General features: G+C 37.6%; 1 protein-coding gene across 5 annotated transcripts in view; it reads left to right on the top strand.

Annotated features, from left to right (window-relative positions):
• LOC124595675 (microsomal triacylglycerol transfer protein) overlaps nt 1–21,623 on the top strand; it is a 202,154-nt gene that overhangs the window by 128,954 nt on the left and 51,577 nt on the right. For all 5 annotated transcript variants that reach the window (XM_047134532.1, XM_047134530.1, XM_047134531.1 and 2 more), the window contains 4 exons: nt 662–865; nt 959–1,108; nt 6,358–6,523; nt 16,864–17,009. In XM_047134532.1, coding sequence (XP_046990488.1) covers nt 662–865; nt 959–1,108; nt 6,358–6,523; nt 16,864–17,009 — 666 coding nt within the window. The remainder of the gene's footprint in view (nt 1–661; nt 866–958; nt 1,109–6,357; nt 6,524–16,863; nt 17,010–21,623) is intronic.

Genomic DNA, 21,623 nt, shown 5'->3' on the forward strand with positions numbered 1-21,623 from the left:
TTTCCAATTGGTCATGTGGTAGCGTGACATTTATAAACCTATCTATTAGTGTCTTTATCGCAGTTAAAATTCCTCTCACATCCTAGCTAATTGAAGTGAGATACTTGTAAAATTTTCACATGTGTTATTATTTTTGATCTGACTGGATTATTTCCATTGAAAGCTAGCAGTAAAATCTTATAACATTAACTGGACATTCTGTGGTTACAGATGTAACATTTGTACAGTTTACATTGAAGTATTAACATGAAAATGAAAAACAGATAGGTCTGAATATGACATTAGATACAGCAAAGCTTTGAATTTGTGAACTGTGCTGATGTGTCACTAAACAACGGAGCAGGAAGTGTTACAGATACAAGAAAACCATCAATTTTCATGGAATGACACTAACCCAACAAATTATGCAGTCCAATCACATCGCAATTACTTGTTTACTTCTTAAAAAATACTTATCTTTTGCTGTCTTCAGTACTCTCTCAGAGAAATTTGTTAAATTTAGAGCATTATTGTTCCAGCCAAAAGATGTATAGTATGTTGAAGAATAGCAATTAATGAAGTGTTGAGTGGCACAAAGAAAGCAGAGATGTTTTATTGTTCAGGAAATGAAGTCCACAAATGATCATGGACTTTTTGTTACTAAATTAAATTTGTGTTTCAGTTGCTGAATCCTCAGCTACACATTAAATCTCGGAAGGCTCCATCACCCGAAGGCTTTGTTGGCCATGCATCAAAACTTGACACAACTAATAACAGTCCATTTTATGTTCATTGGAATAATGGAAAAGTGGAGCATATGTTTGTGGCCAGTGGTGAAGATCTCTCAATGGTGAACCTTAAAAAAGGAATAGCAAGTCTTTTCCAGGTACTTTTTAAAAATGGTATGAGAGCATCAGGATACACTAACAAAGTATCCACATAGCACTCTTACTTGTGTTAATTATGATAATGTCAACAGTTCCAGTTGCTTGATGTAGAAACAACAGAAAAGGATGCGTCTGGGAAATGCCTTGTGAAATACACAGCTACAGATCCTCGTTCATTTACCAAGACCAAGACTGAATGTGTCTCTCCAAAAACTGTTCCATACATTGCACATCCAGAGCAGGTAAGTACCAAAACTAAAAATCAGTATCCATATATGGTGCAAATAAATTACTTCTCTTTAAAAAATAAAGTGCAGGAATATTCTTAGTAGTAGTTACTATCTCAGATTCTGATAATTAAGTGTACCATTTGCATTTCGTGATTTCTGTGAAATGTAAATTTACTGTTCAGTTGAGGTCATGTATAACTGAATTTCCTTGTGTGTGTGTGTGTGTGTGTGTGTGTGTGTGTGTGTGTGTGTGTGTGAGTGAGTGTGAGGGAGGGAGGGAGGGAGGGAGGAGGGAGGGAATTTTTTTATTTATCTGCATGATCCGTAGTTCAAAACTGTGACCTCTCATTATGATACAGAATATGTCAGTTTCACAATTATAGTACATCTTCTCAGTGATAACTATGGCAATATGCTGAATATATTTCTAAGCTCCATGTTCTAAGCTGGCTCTCATTTTGATTATAGGAATAATTATTTGGCTGGCTAAAGTTATAGGAACTGGGCTTGCTCACTACCAACGGTATTGGACTTATGCCCAAGATACACATACCAAATTACTTAAGTTCCTAATGGTATACCTATTGATGCATCTCCTCAAAACTTCCACTAATTCTGTTCATAAGTGCACACTGAACACTCACTTCATTGTTCTTTACTCACAAGAAATACATCCCTATGGGGCCTACCACACTTTACAATCATGATCACTTGCTTAACACAATAATATTTGAGTTTTCCATTGCTGTTTGTACTTAACAATCACCAATTAGTTATGTATGCTTTCATCACTTATGAAATTAAATCTGTTCTCCAAACGGTTCGTTTTTTACTCTATTGCACACTACTTGTGCTCAAACCAGACTGATTTGATATTTGTGGTGTGGTTTCAATTGGTCTAGAATTCTGTCTTTAAATTTTAAATAGTCTAATAAAACTTCTCACGTTCTGTGGCACAAATGCTCACATTGTGAGCACGTGATACCTGACTGACTAACATATGCACCAAAACCACTGACAGGTGCCAACCTGGAATCTGCTTGTAGAATGGAGCATCCCTGTCATCAGCATTGCCCCACTAGATCAAACATGAGTAAAGGAAGATTTGATCTGTTAAGTACGGGATTGATATCTGCAACCTTACAATGTGTCACCTGGAGATTAAGGAGAACTCTGGCAATTCTTATTGGGTTTGGATCTCCCAAACTCAGGATTCTTATGAAGAGGGTACATGAATCACTACCATCTCTCAAAAGCTGTGAGTCTTCAGCAATTACCACTGGGTATCACACTGCAATGTTGAGATAAAACAGTCAGTAAAGGGAATTGTTAGGGTCACATATTGCCTGCTTCAGTATGCATGGCTCAGCTGTGGTTGTCTGGACTAGTACTCAAGATTTTAATGGAATGATAATGAATCTATTAGTGGCATCTTAAATTTGCTGTTAACAGTACGAGTGAGTGGTGAAAATGAATATCAAGATCTATAAGAGCACATATGGAAAATCTTCTTGACTGGAACAGAAAATTGCAATGAGCATCAGGTCTTCATCTTCTTGACTGGAACAGAAAATTGCAATGAGCATCAGGTCTTCATCAATGTCTGAACATTTAATTCTTGAAGCTCGGAAAAGGAGATTGCTTCTGTTTCTCTCCCTCTCTCTGATTGAAAAAAGAAAAAGAAAAAAGGCATTTACATCAGATAATAAGGGTTAAGGGGGTATGTAGACAATAAAAGGTTTCCATATTCCAATGAAATACATACTGATACAGTAATCAGAGGCAAAAACTAATGTTTCTAACAAAAGAAATGTCCTTTTGCATGTACCTGTAATAAGAGCATTCCAAAGTAAGTCATCAGATTTGTCAGAAGGAAAACTCCAGCGGCAAAAGGGTTGAGAGTATCATCAAACATCTGTTCTCACAAGTATGGAACTCAAATTTCTGCTGCAAATTATGGCCAATACAGAATTACATTGTGCTCAGATATCACCCCATCAAACATCTGTCAAAGAGGATCTCCCCTAACCATTTCTCCTGCTAGCAGATTTCAGTGCAAATAAGATCTACAGTTCTTTCCTCATTGCCCTAGAGGTCAAAAGCAATCTTGAGCTTCCTTTTATTAGAACACGAGCTACTTGTCAGTCAGCACAGATCCAAGATCAATCTCCTAACATGTGCTACTTGTGAGTCATCAAAGATCCAAGATCAATCTTCTTTCTTCTGTCCCTTCAGATGCTGTTTAATGAAATCTCGCAAAAGTCTTCTGCTTCATTGACCTAAAAACTGTTTAAGTAAATCTCCTGCAAACAGCAATAGAAAGAGATAATCAAGTGCATGCTCAGCAAAGCCAATAGCTGCTATGCAACCAGCTAGCTGTGTTTGAATTCAGGGAACTCTCTAGATTGTTGTGAAGCATAGCACCAGCAGAATCCTTCAGATAGTTGAAGCAACCACTCTCAAATCCTCCAGTGTGGTCACTGTGAAAGGAGAGCAATGCTAGAGTTGGTAGTGATCTGTATTCCCTACCAGGCACTAATGAAATGAGTGCAGGGAATGATTTTTTACTAGTTTTATTTCTTTATGGGCTCCTATCCTAATTGTTGGAAGTATTTAAGGAGTGATGCTTTACTTTATTGCTAGCTGAACATTTTAAGGTTGCTGGTAAACTGATGAAAATATCTTTTCATGAATAATGGACATTTCACTCTTATTTGTACTATTGATACCAAAGACTGAGCTGTTTGTTTGAGAAATAGATATATTATTTGTCAAATTTCGTTAAGAAATGAATATAGTGGAAAACAGTAGTTAATAATCCCAGTTTCTTGCAAAGGCCACTGCATGATGTGAATTCACACCACAAGTCATTTGTATTACACTCTTTTGGACTCCAGAAAACTTTAGCTTGATGTGATGAGCTACAGCAAAATATGATCGATTGTGATATTATGGAATGAATGTAAGCAAACTACAACAGCATTTTTGTAAATTTTTGTGTCACCATTGTCCCAAAACACGGACATTTCAAAAACAGAGTTGTTTTAGACATTGCAGAAGTTCTATGGCAAGTTCTTCTCATATGAATTTATTAAGTTGTAATCCCAAAAATTTAGCAAGGTTAAGCTCTTCTGTACGTGTTATATTTTAGACATATGCTGGGTAGAAACCTCTTAAAAGTTATGAACTGCATATAGAGCGTCTTTGAATTTTAGTAACAAGGAATTTGCTAGAAATATTTATCTTTGAATTTTAGTAACAAAGAATTGGCTAGAAACTATTTGTTAATGGCCATGAAAATATTATTAACAGCTATTTCTAAAAGAAGTCTCGATTTTATATTTATTCGAATTGTATCAACTGCAAACAAACCAATATATTGTAGTGGTGTCACCGCATGATGGATTATTGGGTAGGTTCTAAAATACAACTATAGAGGTGCTGGGTTTGATTTCCAACTGGTTCTAACAAGGGAACCTCCCCATCGCACCCCCCTCAGATTTAATTCGAAGTTGTCACAGTGGATAGACCTTGAAAAACTGAACACAGATCAATCGAGAAAACAGGAAGAAGTTGTGTGGAACTATGAAAAAATAAGCAAAATATGCAAACTGAGTAGTCCATGTGCAATATAAGCAACATCTAGGACAAGGTGACCTCAGGTGCGCCGTGGTCATGTGGTTAGCGTGAGCAGATGCAGAATGAGTGGTCCTTGGTTCAAGTCTTCCCACGAGTGGAAATTTTAATTTTTTGTTTTCAGTTTATGTCACAAACTCTTATGTTTTCATCACTTTTTTGGGAGTGATTATCACATCCACAAGAAAACCTAAATTGGGAAAAGGTAGATAAATCTTTTTACCCATTCGCCAAGTGTACAAGTTAGGTGGGTCGACAACATATTCCTGTCATGTGACGCACATGCCGTCACCAGTGTCGTATAGAATATATCAGACATGTTTTCCTGTGGAGGAATCGGTTGACCTGTGACCTTGCGATCAAATGTTTTCGATTCCCATTGGAGAGGCACGTCCTTTCGTCGACTAATCGCACGGTTTTGCGGTGCGGTCGCAAAACACAGACAATAAACTTATTACAGTGAACAGAGACGTCAATGAACGAACGGACAGATCAAAACTTTATGAAAATAAAGAAAGTAAACTTATCACTTGAGGGAAGACTTGAACCGAGGACCTCTCGTTCCGCAGCTGCTCACGCTAACCATGAGACCACGGTGCACCTAAGCTTACATTATCCTTGATGTTGCCTATCCTGCGCATGGACTACTCAGTTTGTATATTTTGCTTATTTTTTCATAGTTCCATACAACTTCTTCCTGTTTTCTCGGTTGATCTGTGTTCAGTTTTTCAAGGCCTATCCACTGTGCCAACTTATAACTAAATCTGAGGGGAGTGCGATGGGGAGGTTCCCTTGTAAGGAGTTATCTGTCATTTACCACTAGCCTCTGTCATTGACATGTTAAGGTGAAAAATGTAAACTGCACTGTGACTGCAAGAACATGTTAAACTGTAAGCCTCAATAAAACTACCCAATTCAGTTCAAAGATCAGAGGGAAGCAATGGCATACCACCTCCAATAGGATGATGACTTGTACAGCACTGTGATGTTCAAGGTCATCATTTGGTAGATAATGTTGTTACCTTTATCTGTTGTACTGACAGTACATCAATAAGTTGTCAGTATTCAGCACAATTCATGTTTATATACAGCTACCTGTAACAAATATACAGAGAATATACTTCTCTGATCAATAGTTTAGTAAAAGAAGTACATGATTTAAGGGTGAAAATTCCAGGGATAATCCTACAACTTGTTAGAGAAATTGGCAAACTAATTTACACAACACTAGTTCTGTGAAATTATTGGAAGTGATTATTGGATATTACAAAGAGCTGTTATGTTTGTTACAGTTATATGGAACACACAAACTTCTTCTGTAGATCACATGTTGACTTCAGATAAATTACATAGTCTTGACTGCATGACAATTTAGTGGTAATGAAGGCACAGAAGTGTAGTACTGACTGGGTTCGATATGGTTTAGATCAAAATGGAAGTGGTGTGTAACTGGTTTTCTAAATTTGTGTCTCTTATTTTAGAAACACATAGGAAGTCAGTGAGTGTCATAAAGGTGAATGAAAGGCAGATGTAACTAATAATTTATAAATGATGTTAAGATACTACACTATAATGTTAGTTTTACTGAATGAAACCAGCTCCAACTTAAAAGTTACTTTTTGCAGGTACTCAGTGCTCTTGTAAATTCTCAAAGGACGTCTAAATATACAATGACAGGAGACTTACTAGCCATTGACTCAGTAATAGCAACTGAAACTCATGAAATGTTTGTGGCCATACGACAAGATGCTGGTAGTTCTATAAAAGCTGTCTTAGAATTATCTCGAACAGGTAAGGGTATAAATTTATTTCCACATCACTATTGAATGCTTTCTCTTATACTGGTAGTGAGGCAAAGGAAGTGTTAACATGTTATTCATTATGTTTGCATGTTTTTGTCTGTCACAGCTGGTGTTCTTAATTTTTTTAAAAAGAAAAAGAAAAGAGAGAGAGAGAGAGAGAGAGAGAGAGAGAGAGAGAGACTTCTTCTTCTTTCTAAAAGCATGACGCATATTGTGACATCCACCTCTTTATTTCTGCATTGATAGTCCTCGCTATCAACATACTGCCTTGTTATACTGGCTGAAAAATAGTGGTGGGAGGGGGGTGGGGGTGGAAGCTCAGCACTGACTACTGTAAATGGTGTAGACAACAGTTGCACAATTGCGTTTCACAGTTCTTACTTTCACTGTTCATAACCTCCCAATATGACACAGTTTATGGCCAGTTCACTATTGGTAAATGTTGATAAGCCTCATTAATAAATTGCAGGCAACATCAGCATACCGCTGTAGTTGTTTGCTGTTGAACATCTATGAGGAGTAAAAACCTAACCACACAGTTCACAGTTCTTGCAGAATAGTACAGTATATGTGACATTATTTTTCAAATAAATTAAACAGACAATGTCATTAATTGTTCTAATACATGGCCTATTTGTGTTACACTTATTCCACTGTTAAGTTGATGCATTGTTGTTAATCTAACCAATACATGATTCAAGTCTGAAAACTGGCCGTGGACTGACTGTCTCAGTACCAAAAATTGGTCTTTTATATATCCTCGCAATAATAGGCACCGAAACTATACATTGTTTGATGTTTAAGTTACAGAAATTACAATTAAAACATAACTCATCCAACTAACTGAATACATCAAAAAATTCCTTCTTTTTGACAGTTCTTTCTACAACAAAGGTTAGGCCTAATTATTTGTTTAAATAATGAAATGAACAGATATAATTATACAAACAATACTTTTGACAAACCTGGCAATTATTTTGGAATTAATTAAGGGCTAGCTTTGCTAATATGTTTTCGAATAGAGCCAAATAAATTCTTTAAGTATCCTAGTAGTTCTTCTGCCAAATGTTTATAATTAGTACAGAATTCATATTTGTTAATAAGTCAACAATAGAATACAAGTCAGGAAGCAATTAACTGGTTTCATCCCATAATGATCTGTAGCAAACTAATTTAACTAGGAATGGTCAAAATAAATTAAGAAATTAATTTCATACACAAAAATAAGCACAACATTATATCTGGTACTATATTCCTTAAGACTGAGGGCCAACCTTTCTCTTTTATAGAAGTGCAGATTATACTCACACATGTTAATGATAATTAGGCAAAAATGAAAATATAAGGAATTTAAGGAGGCAGATGACAAAACAAGAGAGGAAGTATAGGGATACCAACTTGTTTTGTCACAATATGCTTATATAAAGTGTGTAAATGAACTGTGATGTACTCTATCTCTCTCAAAATAATAATGTGGCACAGTTATTTAGTTCTCCAAAATTGTACACACGGAAATTTTTCCCCCCGCAAGTGTTATCTCATGATTGTGGTTTGTCATTGTATCATACATACAGGAAACATGCTCAAAAACTCTTGCCTGCCACCTGATTCTTCATATGTGGGAAAGAGTAGAAATTTGGAGTAGAAAGATTTAATGACTGTTAGGAATGATATTCATGTAGTGAAATATCTTTTTCAAATGCTTGTGCACCAATAGAAGTCCTGGTCAAGGAGTACTGGCCTAGTTAGGAATACACATACTGGTATCAGTGGTGCTGAGAAACAGCTGAAATTGCTAAAATGGAATGAAGTTCCAAGACCCAATGGAATTCGTACCAGATTCTACACAGTACTTGTAGCTGAGGGAGCTCTTTTTCAGACTATGATATATATATGAGGCTACTTACAATATAAATCTGCTTCTTGGTGACTTCACAATGAAGTACTGTCTAATAAAAGCTGCACAACCACTCAGTCAAATTTTCATACATTTTTTGAAATAATTCCGAGATTGGCAGTTTTCAAGTCACAGAACCATAGTATCCTATGACAGTATTAATGAATCACAATTGGAATCAGTCAACACATAAATCAGTTGTGGATATCAGTTTGTAGGGATACAAAATGGAAGCATCATGTGGGTTCCACTGAGATAAAAGCAGGTGGCTGATATAGGACAATGAAGGCTACAAAGGAGATAACTTACAAAACACTCATGTGGCTGATACTATTAGATTATTGCTTAAGTGTGGACTCTTATCAAATAGAGTAAACATTCCTCCTCCCCCCCCCCCCCTCCCTGCCATTGCCCCCATCCTCACCCCTGATGAACTGAGAGGTGCTTGGGATGATCAGCGGCAGTGTATCGCAAAGCTGTGAGCTTGTGGACCATCAAGACACAGGTTGAGGTGCAGGAGTAGCTGATGGACATCCAGTGGCTGACGATATCAGTGAAACCATGAGATGACACTTGTGTTGATAGGTAGCAGCAGTGGCAGGTATTGTGGTCTGAAGCATAGAATCGTGTGTGGCTAGCAATCTGTCTGGAGCCCGGAGTGTTAATTCATCATCGAGAGGCAACCTAAGTACCCATTAATGGAGGAATATTGAGAGCACCAGAGCAGATGAGATGTGTTGTGGCGTAGAAAGACAGCCACGCCACAGAAGTAGCCGAAAGGCACGCGTTTAGCAGGCAAGTTATAGGTCTGTAACAGGATACGTAATGAATGTTATAAAGAAAAGTACGTAGCTTCTGGAATACTTAACTTTATTCCATCCTTGGTACATCGCTATTGACGATATAAGTGAGACTCCATAGATACATGAAATGTTACTAATGGCGCTTTGCTAGGTCGTAGCCATGGACTTAGCTGAAGGCTATTCTAACTATTGGCTCGGCTAATGAGCAATGCTTCGTCCGTGTAGTCACTAGCAAAGCCGTCCGTACAACTGGGCGAGTGCTAGTCCGTATCTCGAGACCTGCCTTGTGGTGGCGCTCGGTCTGCGATCACACAGTGGCGACACGCGGGTCCGACATGTACTAATGGACCGCGGCCGATTTAAAGCTACACCTAGCAAGTGTGGTGTCTGGCGGTGACACCACAAGATGTGTGAGTTATTTATTTATTTATTTTGGAGTTATCGATCTTCTGATTGGTTTGATGTGGCCAGCCACAAATTCCAACCTTTTCACCTCAGAGTAGCACTTGCAACCTATGTGCTCAATTATTTGCTGGATGTATACCAATCTCTATCTTCTTCTACCCTCTGCAACTCCTTCTAGTACAATGGGAGATATTCCCTGATGTATTAACAGATGTCCTATAATCCTTTCACTACTTCTTGTCAGTGTTTTACATGTGTTCCTTTTATCACCAGTTCTGTGGAGAACTTCCTCATTCCTTAACTTATCAATCCACATAATTTTCAACATTCTTCCATAGCAACACATCTCATATGCTTCTATTCTCTTCCGTTCCAGTTTTCCCACAGTCCATGTCTCACTGCCATACAATGTTTTGCTTCAGATACAAATTCTCAGAAATTTGTTCATCAACTTAAGACCAATGTTTGATACCAGTAGACTTCTCTTGGCCAGGAATGCCCTTTTTGCAGTGATAGTCTGCTTTTTATAACCTCCTTTGTCTGTCTGTCATGGATTATTTTGCTACTTGGGTTCCAGAGTTCTTTAACATGATCTTCTTTGTGATCAACAATCCTGATAAGTTTCTCACTTCTCTCATTTCTGCTACTTCTAATTACTTTCATCTTTCTTCGATTTACTGTGAATCCATATTATAGTCATTAGACTGTTCATTGCATTCAGCAGATCCTTAACTATTCTTCACTTTCACTGGGGATAGCAATGTCACCAGTGAATCTTTTCAATGATTTCCTTTCACAGTGAATTTTAATTCCCTTCTTGAACCTTTCCACTATTTCCATCATTGCTTTCTCTAGGTATAGCCAGTAGGGACAAAACACTGCATCTCTGTCTTACTCTGTTTTTAATCCGTGCACTTCGTTCTTGATCATCCATTCTTATTATTACCTCTTGGCTCTTGTACATGTTGTGTATTACCCATCTCTTCCTGTAGCTTACCTCTATTTTTCTCAGCATTTCAAACATCTTGCACCATTTTACGTTGTTGGACACTTTTTACAGTCAACAAATCCTATGAACGTGCCTTGATTTTTTTCAGTCTTGTGTTCATTATCAACCACAATGTCAGAATTGTCTGTCTGGTGCCTTTACCTTTCATAAAGTCAAACTGATCATCATCAAACAGCTCCTAAATTTTCTTTTCGATTCTTCTCTATATTATTCTTGTTAGCAACTTGAATATATGAGATGTTAAGCTGATTGTGGGATAATTCTCGCACTTGTTGGGCCTTGCAAACCCTGAGAATTGTGTGGATGACTCTTTTCTGAATGTTTGTTGGTATAGTGCCAGTCTCATATATTCTGTGTACCAATTTGAATAATCATTTTTCTGCCTTATTTGATTTTGAGCCTTCCAAAGCTCTTCTCAATTCTGATTCTAATACTGAATCCCCTATCTCTTCCATATTGGGTTGTTTCTTTTTCTTTCATGTCATCACTTAAATATTCCATCTCATATAGGCCTTCAATGTACTTTTTTCTCCTATCCGCTCTTTCCTCAGCATTTCACAGGAATTCCTATTCTCTCTTAATGTTACTACTCTTAGCATTAATGTTACTGACGGTTGTTTTGACTTTACTATATGCTGACCACCATTTCTTTTTTGATTGCTTCACATTTTTCATGTAGCTATTTTGCCTTAGTCCCCTATATTTCATATTTATTTCATTCATAAGTGACTTGTATTTCTGTATTCCCCTGAACATTTTTGTATTTCCTTCTGTTGTTGACTGAAGTATTTCTTCTGTTACCCATGGTTACTTTGCAGTTACCTTCCTAGTACCTGCATTTTTCTCTGCAACTTCTGTGATGGCCCTTTTTAGGGATGCCTATTCTCCTTCAACTGAACTGCTTACTGAGCTATTCATTATCACAGTGTCTATAGCCTCAGAGAACTTCTCTTCATCCCCTAATAGTTCTGTATCTCACTAATTAGCGTTAAGATTCTTCATGACTAGTCTCTTAAACTTCAGCCTATTCTTCATGATTATTAAGTTGTGATTTGGATCTACATCTGCTCCTGGATATGGCTTACAATCCAATATCTGATTTCAGAGTCTCTACCTGCCCATAGTGTAATCTAACTGGAATCTTCCTGTATCTCCTGGCCTTTTCCAAGTATTCGTCTTGCTCTTGCAATTCTTGAATGGAGTACTCACTATTACTAACTGAAATTTATTGCAGAAGAAGTCTTTCTCCTTTCTCATTCATACTACCAAGGCCACCTTCTCCTACAACCGCATTCCAATCCCCCATGTTTATTAGATTTTCATCTCCCTTTATGTACTGAACTACCCGTTCAATACCCTCTTATAGTTTCTCTATCTCTACATCCTCTGCTTGCAGCATTGGCATGTATACCTGAAGTACTTTTGTTAGTGTTGGTTTGCTGTCGATTCTGATGAGAACAACCCTATCACTGAACTCTTCACAGTAACTCACTCTCTGCCTTAGCTTCCTATTCATAATGAATCATACTACTGTTATGCCATTTTCTGCTGCTGTTGATATTACACTCTACTTGTCTGACCAGAAATCCTTGTCTTCTTTTCATTTCACTGCACTGATGCCCATGATATCGATAATGAGGCAAAGCATTTCGCTTTTCAGATTTTCTAGCTTCTCTACTGTGTTCAAACTTCCGACACTCCATGCTCTGACTTTTAGAACATTATCCTTTCATTGGTTATCCAACCTTTTTCTCAAGTTGACCTCCCCTATGGCTTTCCCCTCCTGGAGATCCAGATGGGGGACTATTCTGTAATCTTTTGCGACTGGAGACATCATAAGGAGACTTTTGCAATTACAGACCGCATGTCCTATGGATAAATGTTATGTGTATTTATTGCAGTGGTTTCTATTGCATTCTGCATCCTCATGCCACTGATCACTGCTGAGTCTTCCATGTTTTAGGGGTAGTTTCCCATCCCAAGGGCAAGAGAGTGCCCCGAACCTTTGTCCACTACTCCACTCATTTTGATAAGGCCATTGGCAGAATATGGGTGACTTGATATGCCAGAAGTCTTTGGCGGGCATTTATGATGATTTTTATCAAAATGTAAACCGTGGTGGCGTTCAAACCCAGGAACAAGGACAGTTTGATTATTAACCAGAGATGCTACCCTTAATCCAAGTGTCCAGCCACTAAAGTTGTCCAGGATACCCACAATGCCATTTTCCATCTTTTTGATGGATGCCAGATGACAGGGTGATTGCAGGGAATGAAAGGGCAGAAGTAGCTGCCAAGGAGGCGTCACGATCCTCAGTTTATTGTACCATCCCCCTGCATGCTTTTGTTTCGCTGTTGTTTGGGTCAATGAATTGCAGCGATAAGCTCCATCTCGTAAAGCCCACAACATACCTGCATGCCTGCTTCCAGCCCAGCAGACAGGACAAGGTCCTCCTTATTTGTCTTTACACTGGCCACAGCACTATGGTGCATGGCTTCTTGCTCTTTCAAGAGGACTCTCCAGTGTATGGTGCTTGTGGCATATGGATCAATGTGTGCCACATTTTAATAGACTGTGTTTTATTTTCAGACTGAAGGGCAGCAGCGGATTTGTGAACAGATCTGCCCTCTATTTTAAGTAATTTTCAAATGAATGTGTTTAAGGTTTTGAGATTTTGTGATTTGTCCAAAATGTTTCCTTAGATTTTAGGGAGGTGTTCTTAATGGGAGGAGTAGGAGGAGCTTTATTCATCCGTAGATCTCTTGTTACAAGGATGTATGAGATTTAAGTTGTACTTTTCTACACATATGTTGTTAAAAGGGTGACAAGTTTTTTATACTTTTTGAAATTATTAATGCATACCATTGGTTTGGTACTCACAAACATCCAAGAATCCTGTGGCAAAATTACTCAGAAAATTGTAGTTATTGAAACATAAGTTAATTGAATTCTGAAAGTCACTAAGAAAATAATTAACTGTGATGCAGAATACAATTGATATTTACACACAATGTCACAGTTCACATACAACACTGTCTTATAGTAAACCACCAGATAAATGTATACGGTGAATAGTTCACTTAGTCAAGGTCTTGTTGACACATCACCAAACTCAACAATCAATTGTTCAAAATTACGTTGTTGGTCTGAATGTCCTAGCAACCATCACACAGTTCAGTCAAAACATTATCAAATTCAATTAAGGAAACTCATGTAGGATTTTAGGCTTCAGAATTACTGCATTTTTTCAGATGCCAGTATGAATTTTCATGGACAAACTGTGCATAGCTATTGCGTAAGCTAATATCGGGAGCAGACTGGACATAGATGTTACATGTTCACTACCTCGACCAGGAATGAACACAGACTGACAATTTTTGAGTCACATCTGAATATTTCAAGATTGGCACATAAAGAAATTGTTGTTTTGAAAACTCCACAGTCATTTGAAAAATGGCAAAGTAAAATTATGGTTTTCAGAATGAACAATAAGTACTGATAAAATTTTGGTTTATGAAAAACTGGTCGTGTATAAATTTAAAAAAAGTTTATGGAACCACTTTATGCATCTGCAGTGGGAATTACTTATGAATATAAGCAAGAGATTGAAAATTATGGAAAAATTTTAATTAAGGACTCAATCAACTGACGAAATATGTCATCTGCTGCATAAAACTCAGGTCAGCAAAAGCATAACTGCAAAGGTCAAAATATAACAAGAAAGGAACTAAAATCTGCAACAGCAAATGTAGCTTCTTTTGAAATTAAGTATTAATTACCTCATAAATTAATTAGTTTCACAGAATTTAGAATAAATTTTTTAAAAGTTGAACTACCAGTCTTTATGGCTAGTGGGATCACTGCCCAGAAATACATATTAGCTCACAATGTTTTCCTTATTATGTCACACTAGAATCTTCAACTAGGTAGAATTTCTAATTGACTGATTTCGCAGTAAAACTGGCGTTAGAATTAGCATGTCAAAAACATTACCTTGAATAATGAATCGTAAGTGAGTAACAATTTAGTTGATGTTTTGAAATACTCTAACACCTCCCACATGAACAGTACCAAGAAAATGTACAAAATTTGAAAAATGAGGGAAGGGAAAAATGTTAGTTATTCACAGGAGCTGTAGTCATAACAGATAACATAATTCCAACTGGCTATGTCGCTTCGGTTAGTTTGTTACAAAAAGTGTTCACATCACCACTAAGTAAGCAGTACACACACAGAAAAATTAACTTCTTATAGATGTCTAGCTTTATTAGTTAAACAGCTGTCAATTCAAAATGTTTATCTACACTAATTGTGATCAGATCATTTCTAGCTGTAAAATATGTACCACCGCAGGTATAAATGCATGATCCCCCACCCTTTAAGCTACCAGCAGGTATATTGTAGCAACTTATGCATTTATAATCACTATTTGACAAGCTTTATGTATGAACTTCATCAGTAAATTTTAGAGTTAACATGTACACTTAATGGAAGGAAAAAATTTTCCTCTCTTTGGTATGTACCCCATATGCTTATTGTGTAAATGGCAATTCAGTTAATCTTCTTTAACTTTAATAGTTCAGAAACTTTTGTGCTTTTGTCCTAAACTCATATTTATTGTATCTGTTTGTTCGGCCGCCTTAAATTGTGGGTATGTAGTAAAGAATTAAGTCAGTGACAAGTTAATAAGGGTTGTTTTGATGAACATTCTGAAAGTTCTTGGCTTAATTCAAAACTACAGTGAATGTGGCCCAAACTGTATGAACTTTGTAAGACTCTCCACAGTGCTGTGAAGCTTTGGGTTATATATTTTGCAGCTCGTTTGTGACAATAGCATAAACAGCAAAGTGTTAATATTTTCACAAGCAATTCATGTAACTGAATTACTCAGTTTTTGGTGTGACAAAGTTTTCCTGCCAATGAGTTCCATTCAAGTCAGTGTTGCTAAAGATTATTTACATTTGTTTGGATCCAATTCAAAATGGTTCAAATGGCTCTGAGCACTATGGGACTTAACTTCTGAGGTCATCAGTTCCCTAGAACTTAGAACTACTTAAACCTAACTAACCTAAGGACATCACACACATCCATGTCTGAGGCAGGATTCGAAACTGAGACCGTAGCGGTCGCACAGATCCAGACTGAAGCGCCTACAACTGCTTGGCCACACCAGCCAGCTTGGATCCAATTACAAAGGGTTTTTTGGTGTTTAAGAACAATAGATCACACATGGATTCACCATTGCATGCCAGAGATAGGGGATTAAGACAGAGAATGGCAAACAGAAAAGTTTACCAAAGCAAACATACATTGTTCCACCTGTAGAAAAAGTCATTGCTCACAAACTATTTCCATAAGGGCAGAGCTATCACCAAACAGCATTGTTTCCCCACTGGATAAACCAAAGGTTGATATTGGGTTAAACATCCACACCTTAGAAAACATTAAATTTTTTTACAGGCATGCATGCACTTCTGGTTTAGATAACAAAAAAGGACTGATTTTTCTGGTCTGATTTGTTATTGTGGATGAGATATGATGCAAACACTCTTTGCTAGAATAAACAGAAACAAACTCTGATGTCACTGCATGAAGAATGGCTACATTCATTTTTATCCTTAGGAAAGGTTGATACTGTTTTCTGGCACACAGAAGAGATTTGTCATGCTGATTTCCAAGAGTACAACAATAACTGGCAAATACAATCCACATTTTCTGGACCAACAGGATGAAAATATATATGAGGAGAGGGGTGGATGGGAAATCCAATGTTGTGGGGTGAATTGGAAATCCCGTGTTGTTCAGCTCATTAGGAAAATGCCAGGCAAATTGCACTAACATAAAAGGGGACCATGTCAAAAACTACGTGATTTTTAAAACCTAAAACAGGTGTTCACTGCTAGAATGACACCTTGCTCTTAAACAGTCCCCCCCCCCCTCCAATGTTGATGAACTGAAGTGATTAGGAGAGGCAAGTACCTTGTTCTTTGTGGTGGAGGCTATACTGCAAGACACATACATTTTTTCTTTTCTTTTCAGAATAGCTCTGAAGCTTGATTTAGTCTTCACAGAAGAAAATTCATATTTTTTATAGTTAAAATGCAACAAATTTTTGGGCACAATTAAGTAACACTCTACTGTAATACCTTCGACTCATTATTAGTTGCTTGCAATATATTCTTTTGTGAAAAAAAGTTTTCATGTTATGATTTTAGGTCATTTTGAGATAACAGATACAGTTCAAGCTGAATCAGTTGATGCAGCTTTGACTCAGGTGCAGGAAATGCAGAAAACAGAATTCAGCAAGCAAATCTTAATTACAGAACGAGAACCCAGAATTTGCCAGGATGATTGCCCAAATGTAAGTAACTGCAGTAACAGGTAATCAGTGATGAAATATGACATTTAATAGCTATTCCAAGGATTTAACAAGTAAAATAAGTTCACTGCTGTTAAAACAGAAACTTGCTACTAGTTTTAGGAACCTAGTGAATTTATTGCACTGCAAAGTGCGTAAATATGAATCTTTGGAAGGGTAACCAATGGTATGAGGAAAACCTGCCACACTCCACACAACAGTGTTGACAAATAAATAAAATGTTTATTACTTTGATTCTATTTCATTACTTTGACTCATCTATAAAAAGGAGATTTCACGTAATATCATATACACACATCTGACATGCCTCAATGGCCGAGATCGCTAATGCACACTGATGCAGTGGTACTTGACGCTAAGGTAAGCCAGTTCAAATCCCGGTGGTGGAAAAAATCTTCACTGCCAGTATTTGGCCATCTGGGGGAGGAGTGATGGTGACGTTACATTTCTGATCACCAGACTTTGTGCCAATGTCCTGTTTTGAATACCAAACCTCTCTCCAGTTTTTCATGAAGTGAGGGCATGTGAAGCTGTTAATGGTGATCCATCTGTAGGATGAGGACCTAAAACTTGGCAGGCTCCTTGGTGCTATTCGCGAGAAGTAGGCTATGTGCCGGCGCTGGGTTTCACACTCACCCTTCTCCCATCATCATCATCATCATCATCATTCAACACAAACTTTACATTACACACACACACACACACACACACACACACACAGTATTACAAATATTGTAATGGAGCATGTTACAAATAAATAAACAAAAAAAGTACTTCTAGAACGTAACAGTGCTGGTAGGATGTGTACGTTACCAGAAATGTGTAACTCAAGTAGAAGGCAGGGGAAGGGCAGATTTAGTAAAGTGTAAGGAGGAAGTGTGATGAGGTACATAGGAAGGGGCAGATGACTGGGACAGAGAAAGTAGCATTTGGAGCACATTTACTAGTGGAGTGTGAGATTGGGATGGTTGAGGTACTGAATGGGATGGAGAGAATGTTTGGTCACGTGCGCATTTCAGGGACATTTTTTTTTCTCATGGAATGATCCTAATGACACTGGTTGTAAAGCAGATCCTCAAGTTGACTTCACTATTGTTAGCAGCATGTTGTGTAATTGGTTATACAGACTGTTCTTTGCCACATTTTGCATTGATCATTTCTACTGGGGGATAGCTAGTTTATGGTTCTGCCGCTAATGTGTCAGTTACCCTGATCACAGATGTAATATGAGACAGGTTATTGCATTCAGATCTATAAAGGTGATAGGGCATGTGGGGGCAAAGGTTTCGGAAAGGATGCTTCATAGGATGGGAAATTGGTGAAATGCCATTTTGGAAATGGAAAGAAAAGTTCTGGGGAAGATATTATAGTAGTATTTGGGAGTCCTAAAGTAACACATAGTGGGTTTGAGAATTAATCTTCACAATGTAATCTCTGAAAATGCTAGTCACAACACAAGTTAATGAACCTAGAGCAAAATATTATGTTACAATAATTGTTTGCAGTTCTGTCAGGGAGAAATTTTAAAATTTTTCTTCTTAATATGAACATTTTTCCATTTATTCCAATTTATTTTAAGTGACTAGATTAATTTCAGTAAATACTTCAATTGACATCATTTGATGATGCCCACATTCCAACTTCAAACCTACTGTAGATGATACATTAATATTTGATATAGAGTTACAGAAAGTACAAGTATACTGTTTTGTGCTGACAAGATTTCAAATTTCAGTCTGGTACAGAAATTAAGAAGTAGATCTAAATCTAATGTTATGCTTACCAGTCGCAAATCACGGAAGTGGAATAAGCACACCTGTATGGATACTGGATTAAGCTTTACACTGTAATGAAAATTGCTGTATTTAAATATTACATCCCAACAGTGGAACTGTAAAGACATCAGCAATTCTTGCTGTAAAAGTCATGAGAGGAAAAAATTAAATTTTATCATTTAATCATTGCCATACCGAGATGGTATGCAGCATGCAGCTTTACTGTATGGTTAAGTGATGATGGCGTCCTCTTGGATAAAATATTCCGGAGGTAAAATAGTCCCCCATTTGGATCTCCGGGCGGGGACTACTCAAGAGGATGTCGTTATCAGGAGAAAGAAAACTGGTGTTCTACGGATTGGAGCGTGGAATGTCAGATCCCTTATTCGGGCAGATAGGTTAGAAAATTTAAAAAGGGAAATGGATAGGTTAAATTTAGACATAGTGGGAATTAGTGAAGTTCGGTGCCAGGAGGAACAAGACTTCTGGTCAGGTGACTACAGGGTTATAAACACAAAATCAAATAGGGGTAATGCAGGAGTAGGTTTAATAATGAATAGGAAAATAGGAATGCCGGTAAGCTACTACAAACAGCATAGTGAACGCATTATTGTGGCCAAAATAGATACGAAGCCCACACTTACTACAGTAGTACAAGTTTATATGCCAACTAGCTCTGCAGATGACAAAGAAATTTAAGAAATGTATGATGAAATAAAAGAAATTATTCAGATAGTGAAGGGTGACGAAAATTTAATAGTCATGGGTGACTGGAATTTGGTAGTAGGAAAAGGGTGAGAAGGAAACGTAGTAGGTGAATATGGATTGGGGCTAAGAAATGAAAGAGGAAGCCACCTGGTAGAATTTTGCACAGAGCACAACTTAATCATAGCTAACACTTGGTTCAAGAATCATAAAAGAAGGCTGTATAAATGGAAGAAGCCTGGAGATACTGACAGGTTTCAGATAGATTATCTAATGGTAAGACAGAGATTTAGGATCCAGGTTTTAAATTGTAAGACATTTCCAGGGGCAGATGTGGACTCTGACCACAATCTATAGGTTATGACCTGTAGATTAAAACTGAAGAAACTGCAAAAAGGTGGGAATTTAAGGAGATGGGACCTGGATAAACTGAAAGAACCAGAGGTTGTACAGAGTTTCAGGGAGAGCATAAGGGAACAATTGACAGGAATGGGGGAAAGAAATACAGTAGAAGAAGAATGGATAGCTTTGAGGGATGAAGTAGTGAAGGCAGCAGAGGATCAAGTAGGTAAAAAGACGAGGGCTAGTAGAAATCCTTGGGTAACAGGAGATATATTGAATTTAACTGATGAAAGGAGAAAATATAAAAATGCAGTAAATGAAGCAGGCAAAAAGGAATACAAACGTCTCAAAAATGAGATCGACATGAAGTGCAAAATGGCTAAGCAGGGATGGCTAGAGGACAAATGTAAGAATGTAGAGGCTTATCTCACTAGGGGTAAGATAGATACTGCCTACAGGAAAATTAAAGAGACCTTTGGAGATAAGAGAACCACTTGCATGAACATCAAGAGCTCAGATGGAAACCCAGTTCTAAGCAAAGAAGGGAAAGCAGAAAGGTGGAAGAAGTATATAGAAGGTCTATACAAGGGCGATGCACTTGAGGACAATATTATGGAAATGGAAGAGGATGTAGATGAATATGAAATGGGAGATACGATACTGCGTGAAGAGTTTGACAGAGCACTGAAAGACTTGAGTCGAAACAAGGCCCCCGAAGTAGACAACATTCCATTGGAACTACTGACGGCCTTGGGAGAGCCAGTCCTGACAAAAGTCTACCATCTGGTGAGCAAGATGTATAAAACAGGCGAAATACCCTCAGACTTCAAGAAGAATATAATAATTCCAATCCCAAAGAAAGCAGGTGTTGACAGACGTGAAAATTACCGAACTATGAGTTTAATAAGTCACAGCTGCAAAATACTAACGTGAATTCTTTACAGACGAATGGAAAAACTAGTAGAAGCCGACCTTGGGGAAGATCAGTTTGGATTCTGTAGAAATGTTTGAACACATCAGGCAGTACTGACCCTACGACTCATCTTAGAAGCTAGATTAAGGAAGGGCAAAACTACGTTTCTAGCATTTGTAGACTTAGAGAAAGCTTTTGACAGTGTTGACTGGAATACGCTCTTTCAAATTCTGAAGGTGGCAGGGTTAAAATACAGGGAGCGGAAGGCTATTTACAATTTGTACAGAAACCAAATGGCAGTTATAAGAATCGAGGGGCATGAAAGGGAAGCAGTGGTTGGAAAGAGAGTGAGATAGGGCTGTAGCCTATCCCCGATGTTATTCAATCTGTATATTGAGCAAGCAGTGAAGAAACAAAAGAAAAATTCAGAGTAGGTATTAAAATCCATGGAGAAGAAATAAAAACTTTGAGGTTCACCGACAACATTGTAATTCTGTCAGATCCAGCAAAGGACTTGGAAGAGCAGTTGAACGGAATGGATAGTGTCTTGAAAGGAGAATATAAGATTAACATCAACAAAAGCAAAACGAGGATAATGGAATGTAGTCGAATTAAGTCGGGTGATGCTGAGGGAATTAGATTAGGAAATGAGACACTTAAAGTAGTAAAGGAGTTTTGCCATTTGGGGAGCAAAATAACTGATGATGGTCGAAGTAGAGAGGATATAAAATGTACACTGACAATGGGAAGGAAAGCGTTTCTGAAGAAGAGAAATTTGTTAACATCGAGTATAGATTTAAGTGTCAGGAAGTCGTTTCTGAAAGTATTTGTGTGGAGTGTAGCCATGTATGGAAGTGAAAC

Source organism: Schistocerca americana, chromosome 2, assembly GCF_021461395.2.
Source record: "Schistocerca americana isolate TAMUIC-IGC-003095 chromosome 2, iqSchAmer2.1, whole genome shotgun sequence".
Taxonomy (NCBI): Eukaryota; Metazoa; Arthropoda; class Insecta; order Orthoptera; family Acrididae; genus Schistocerca; species Schistocerca americana.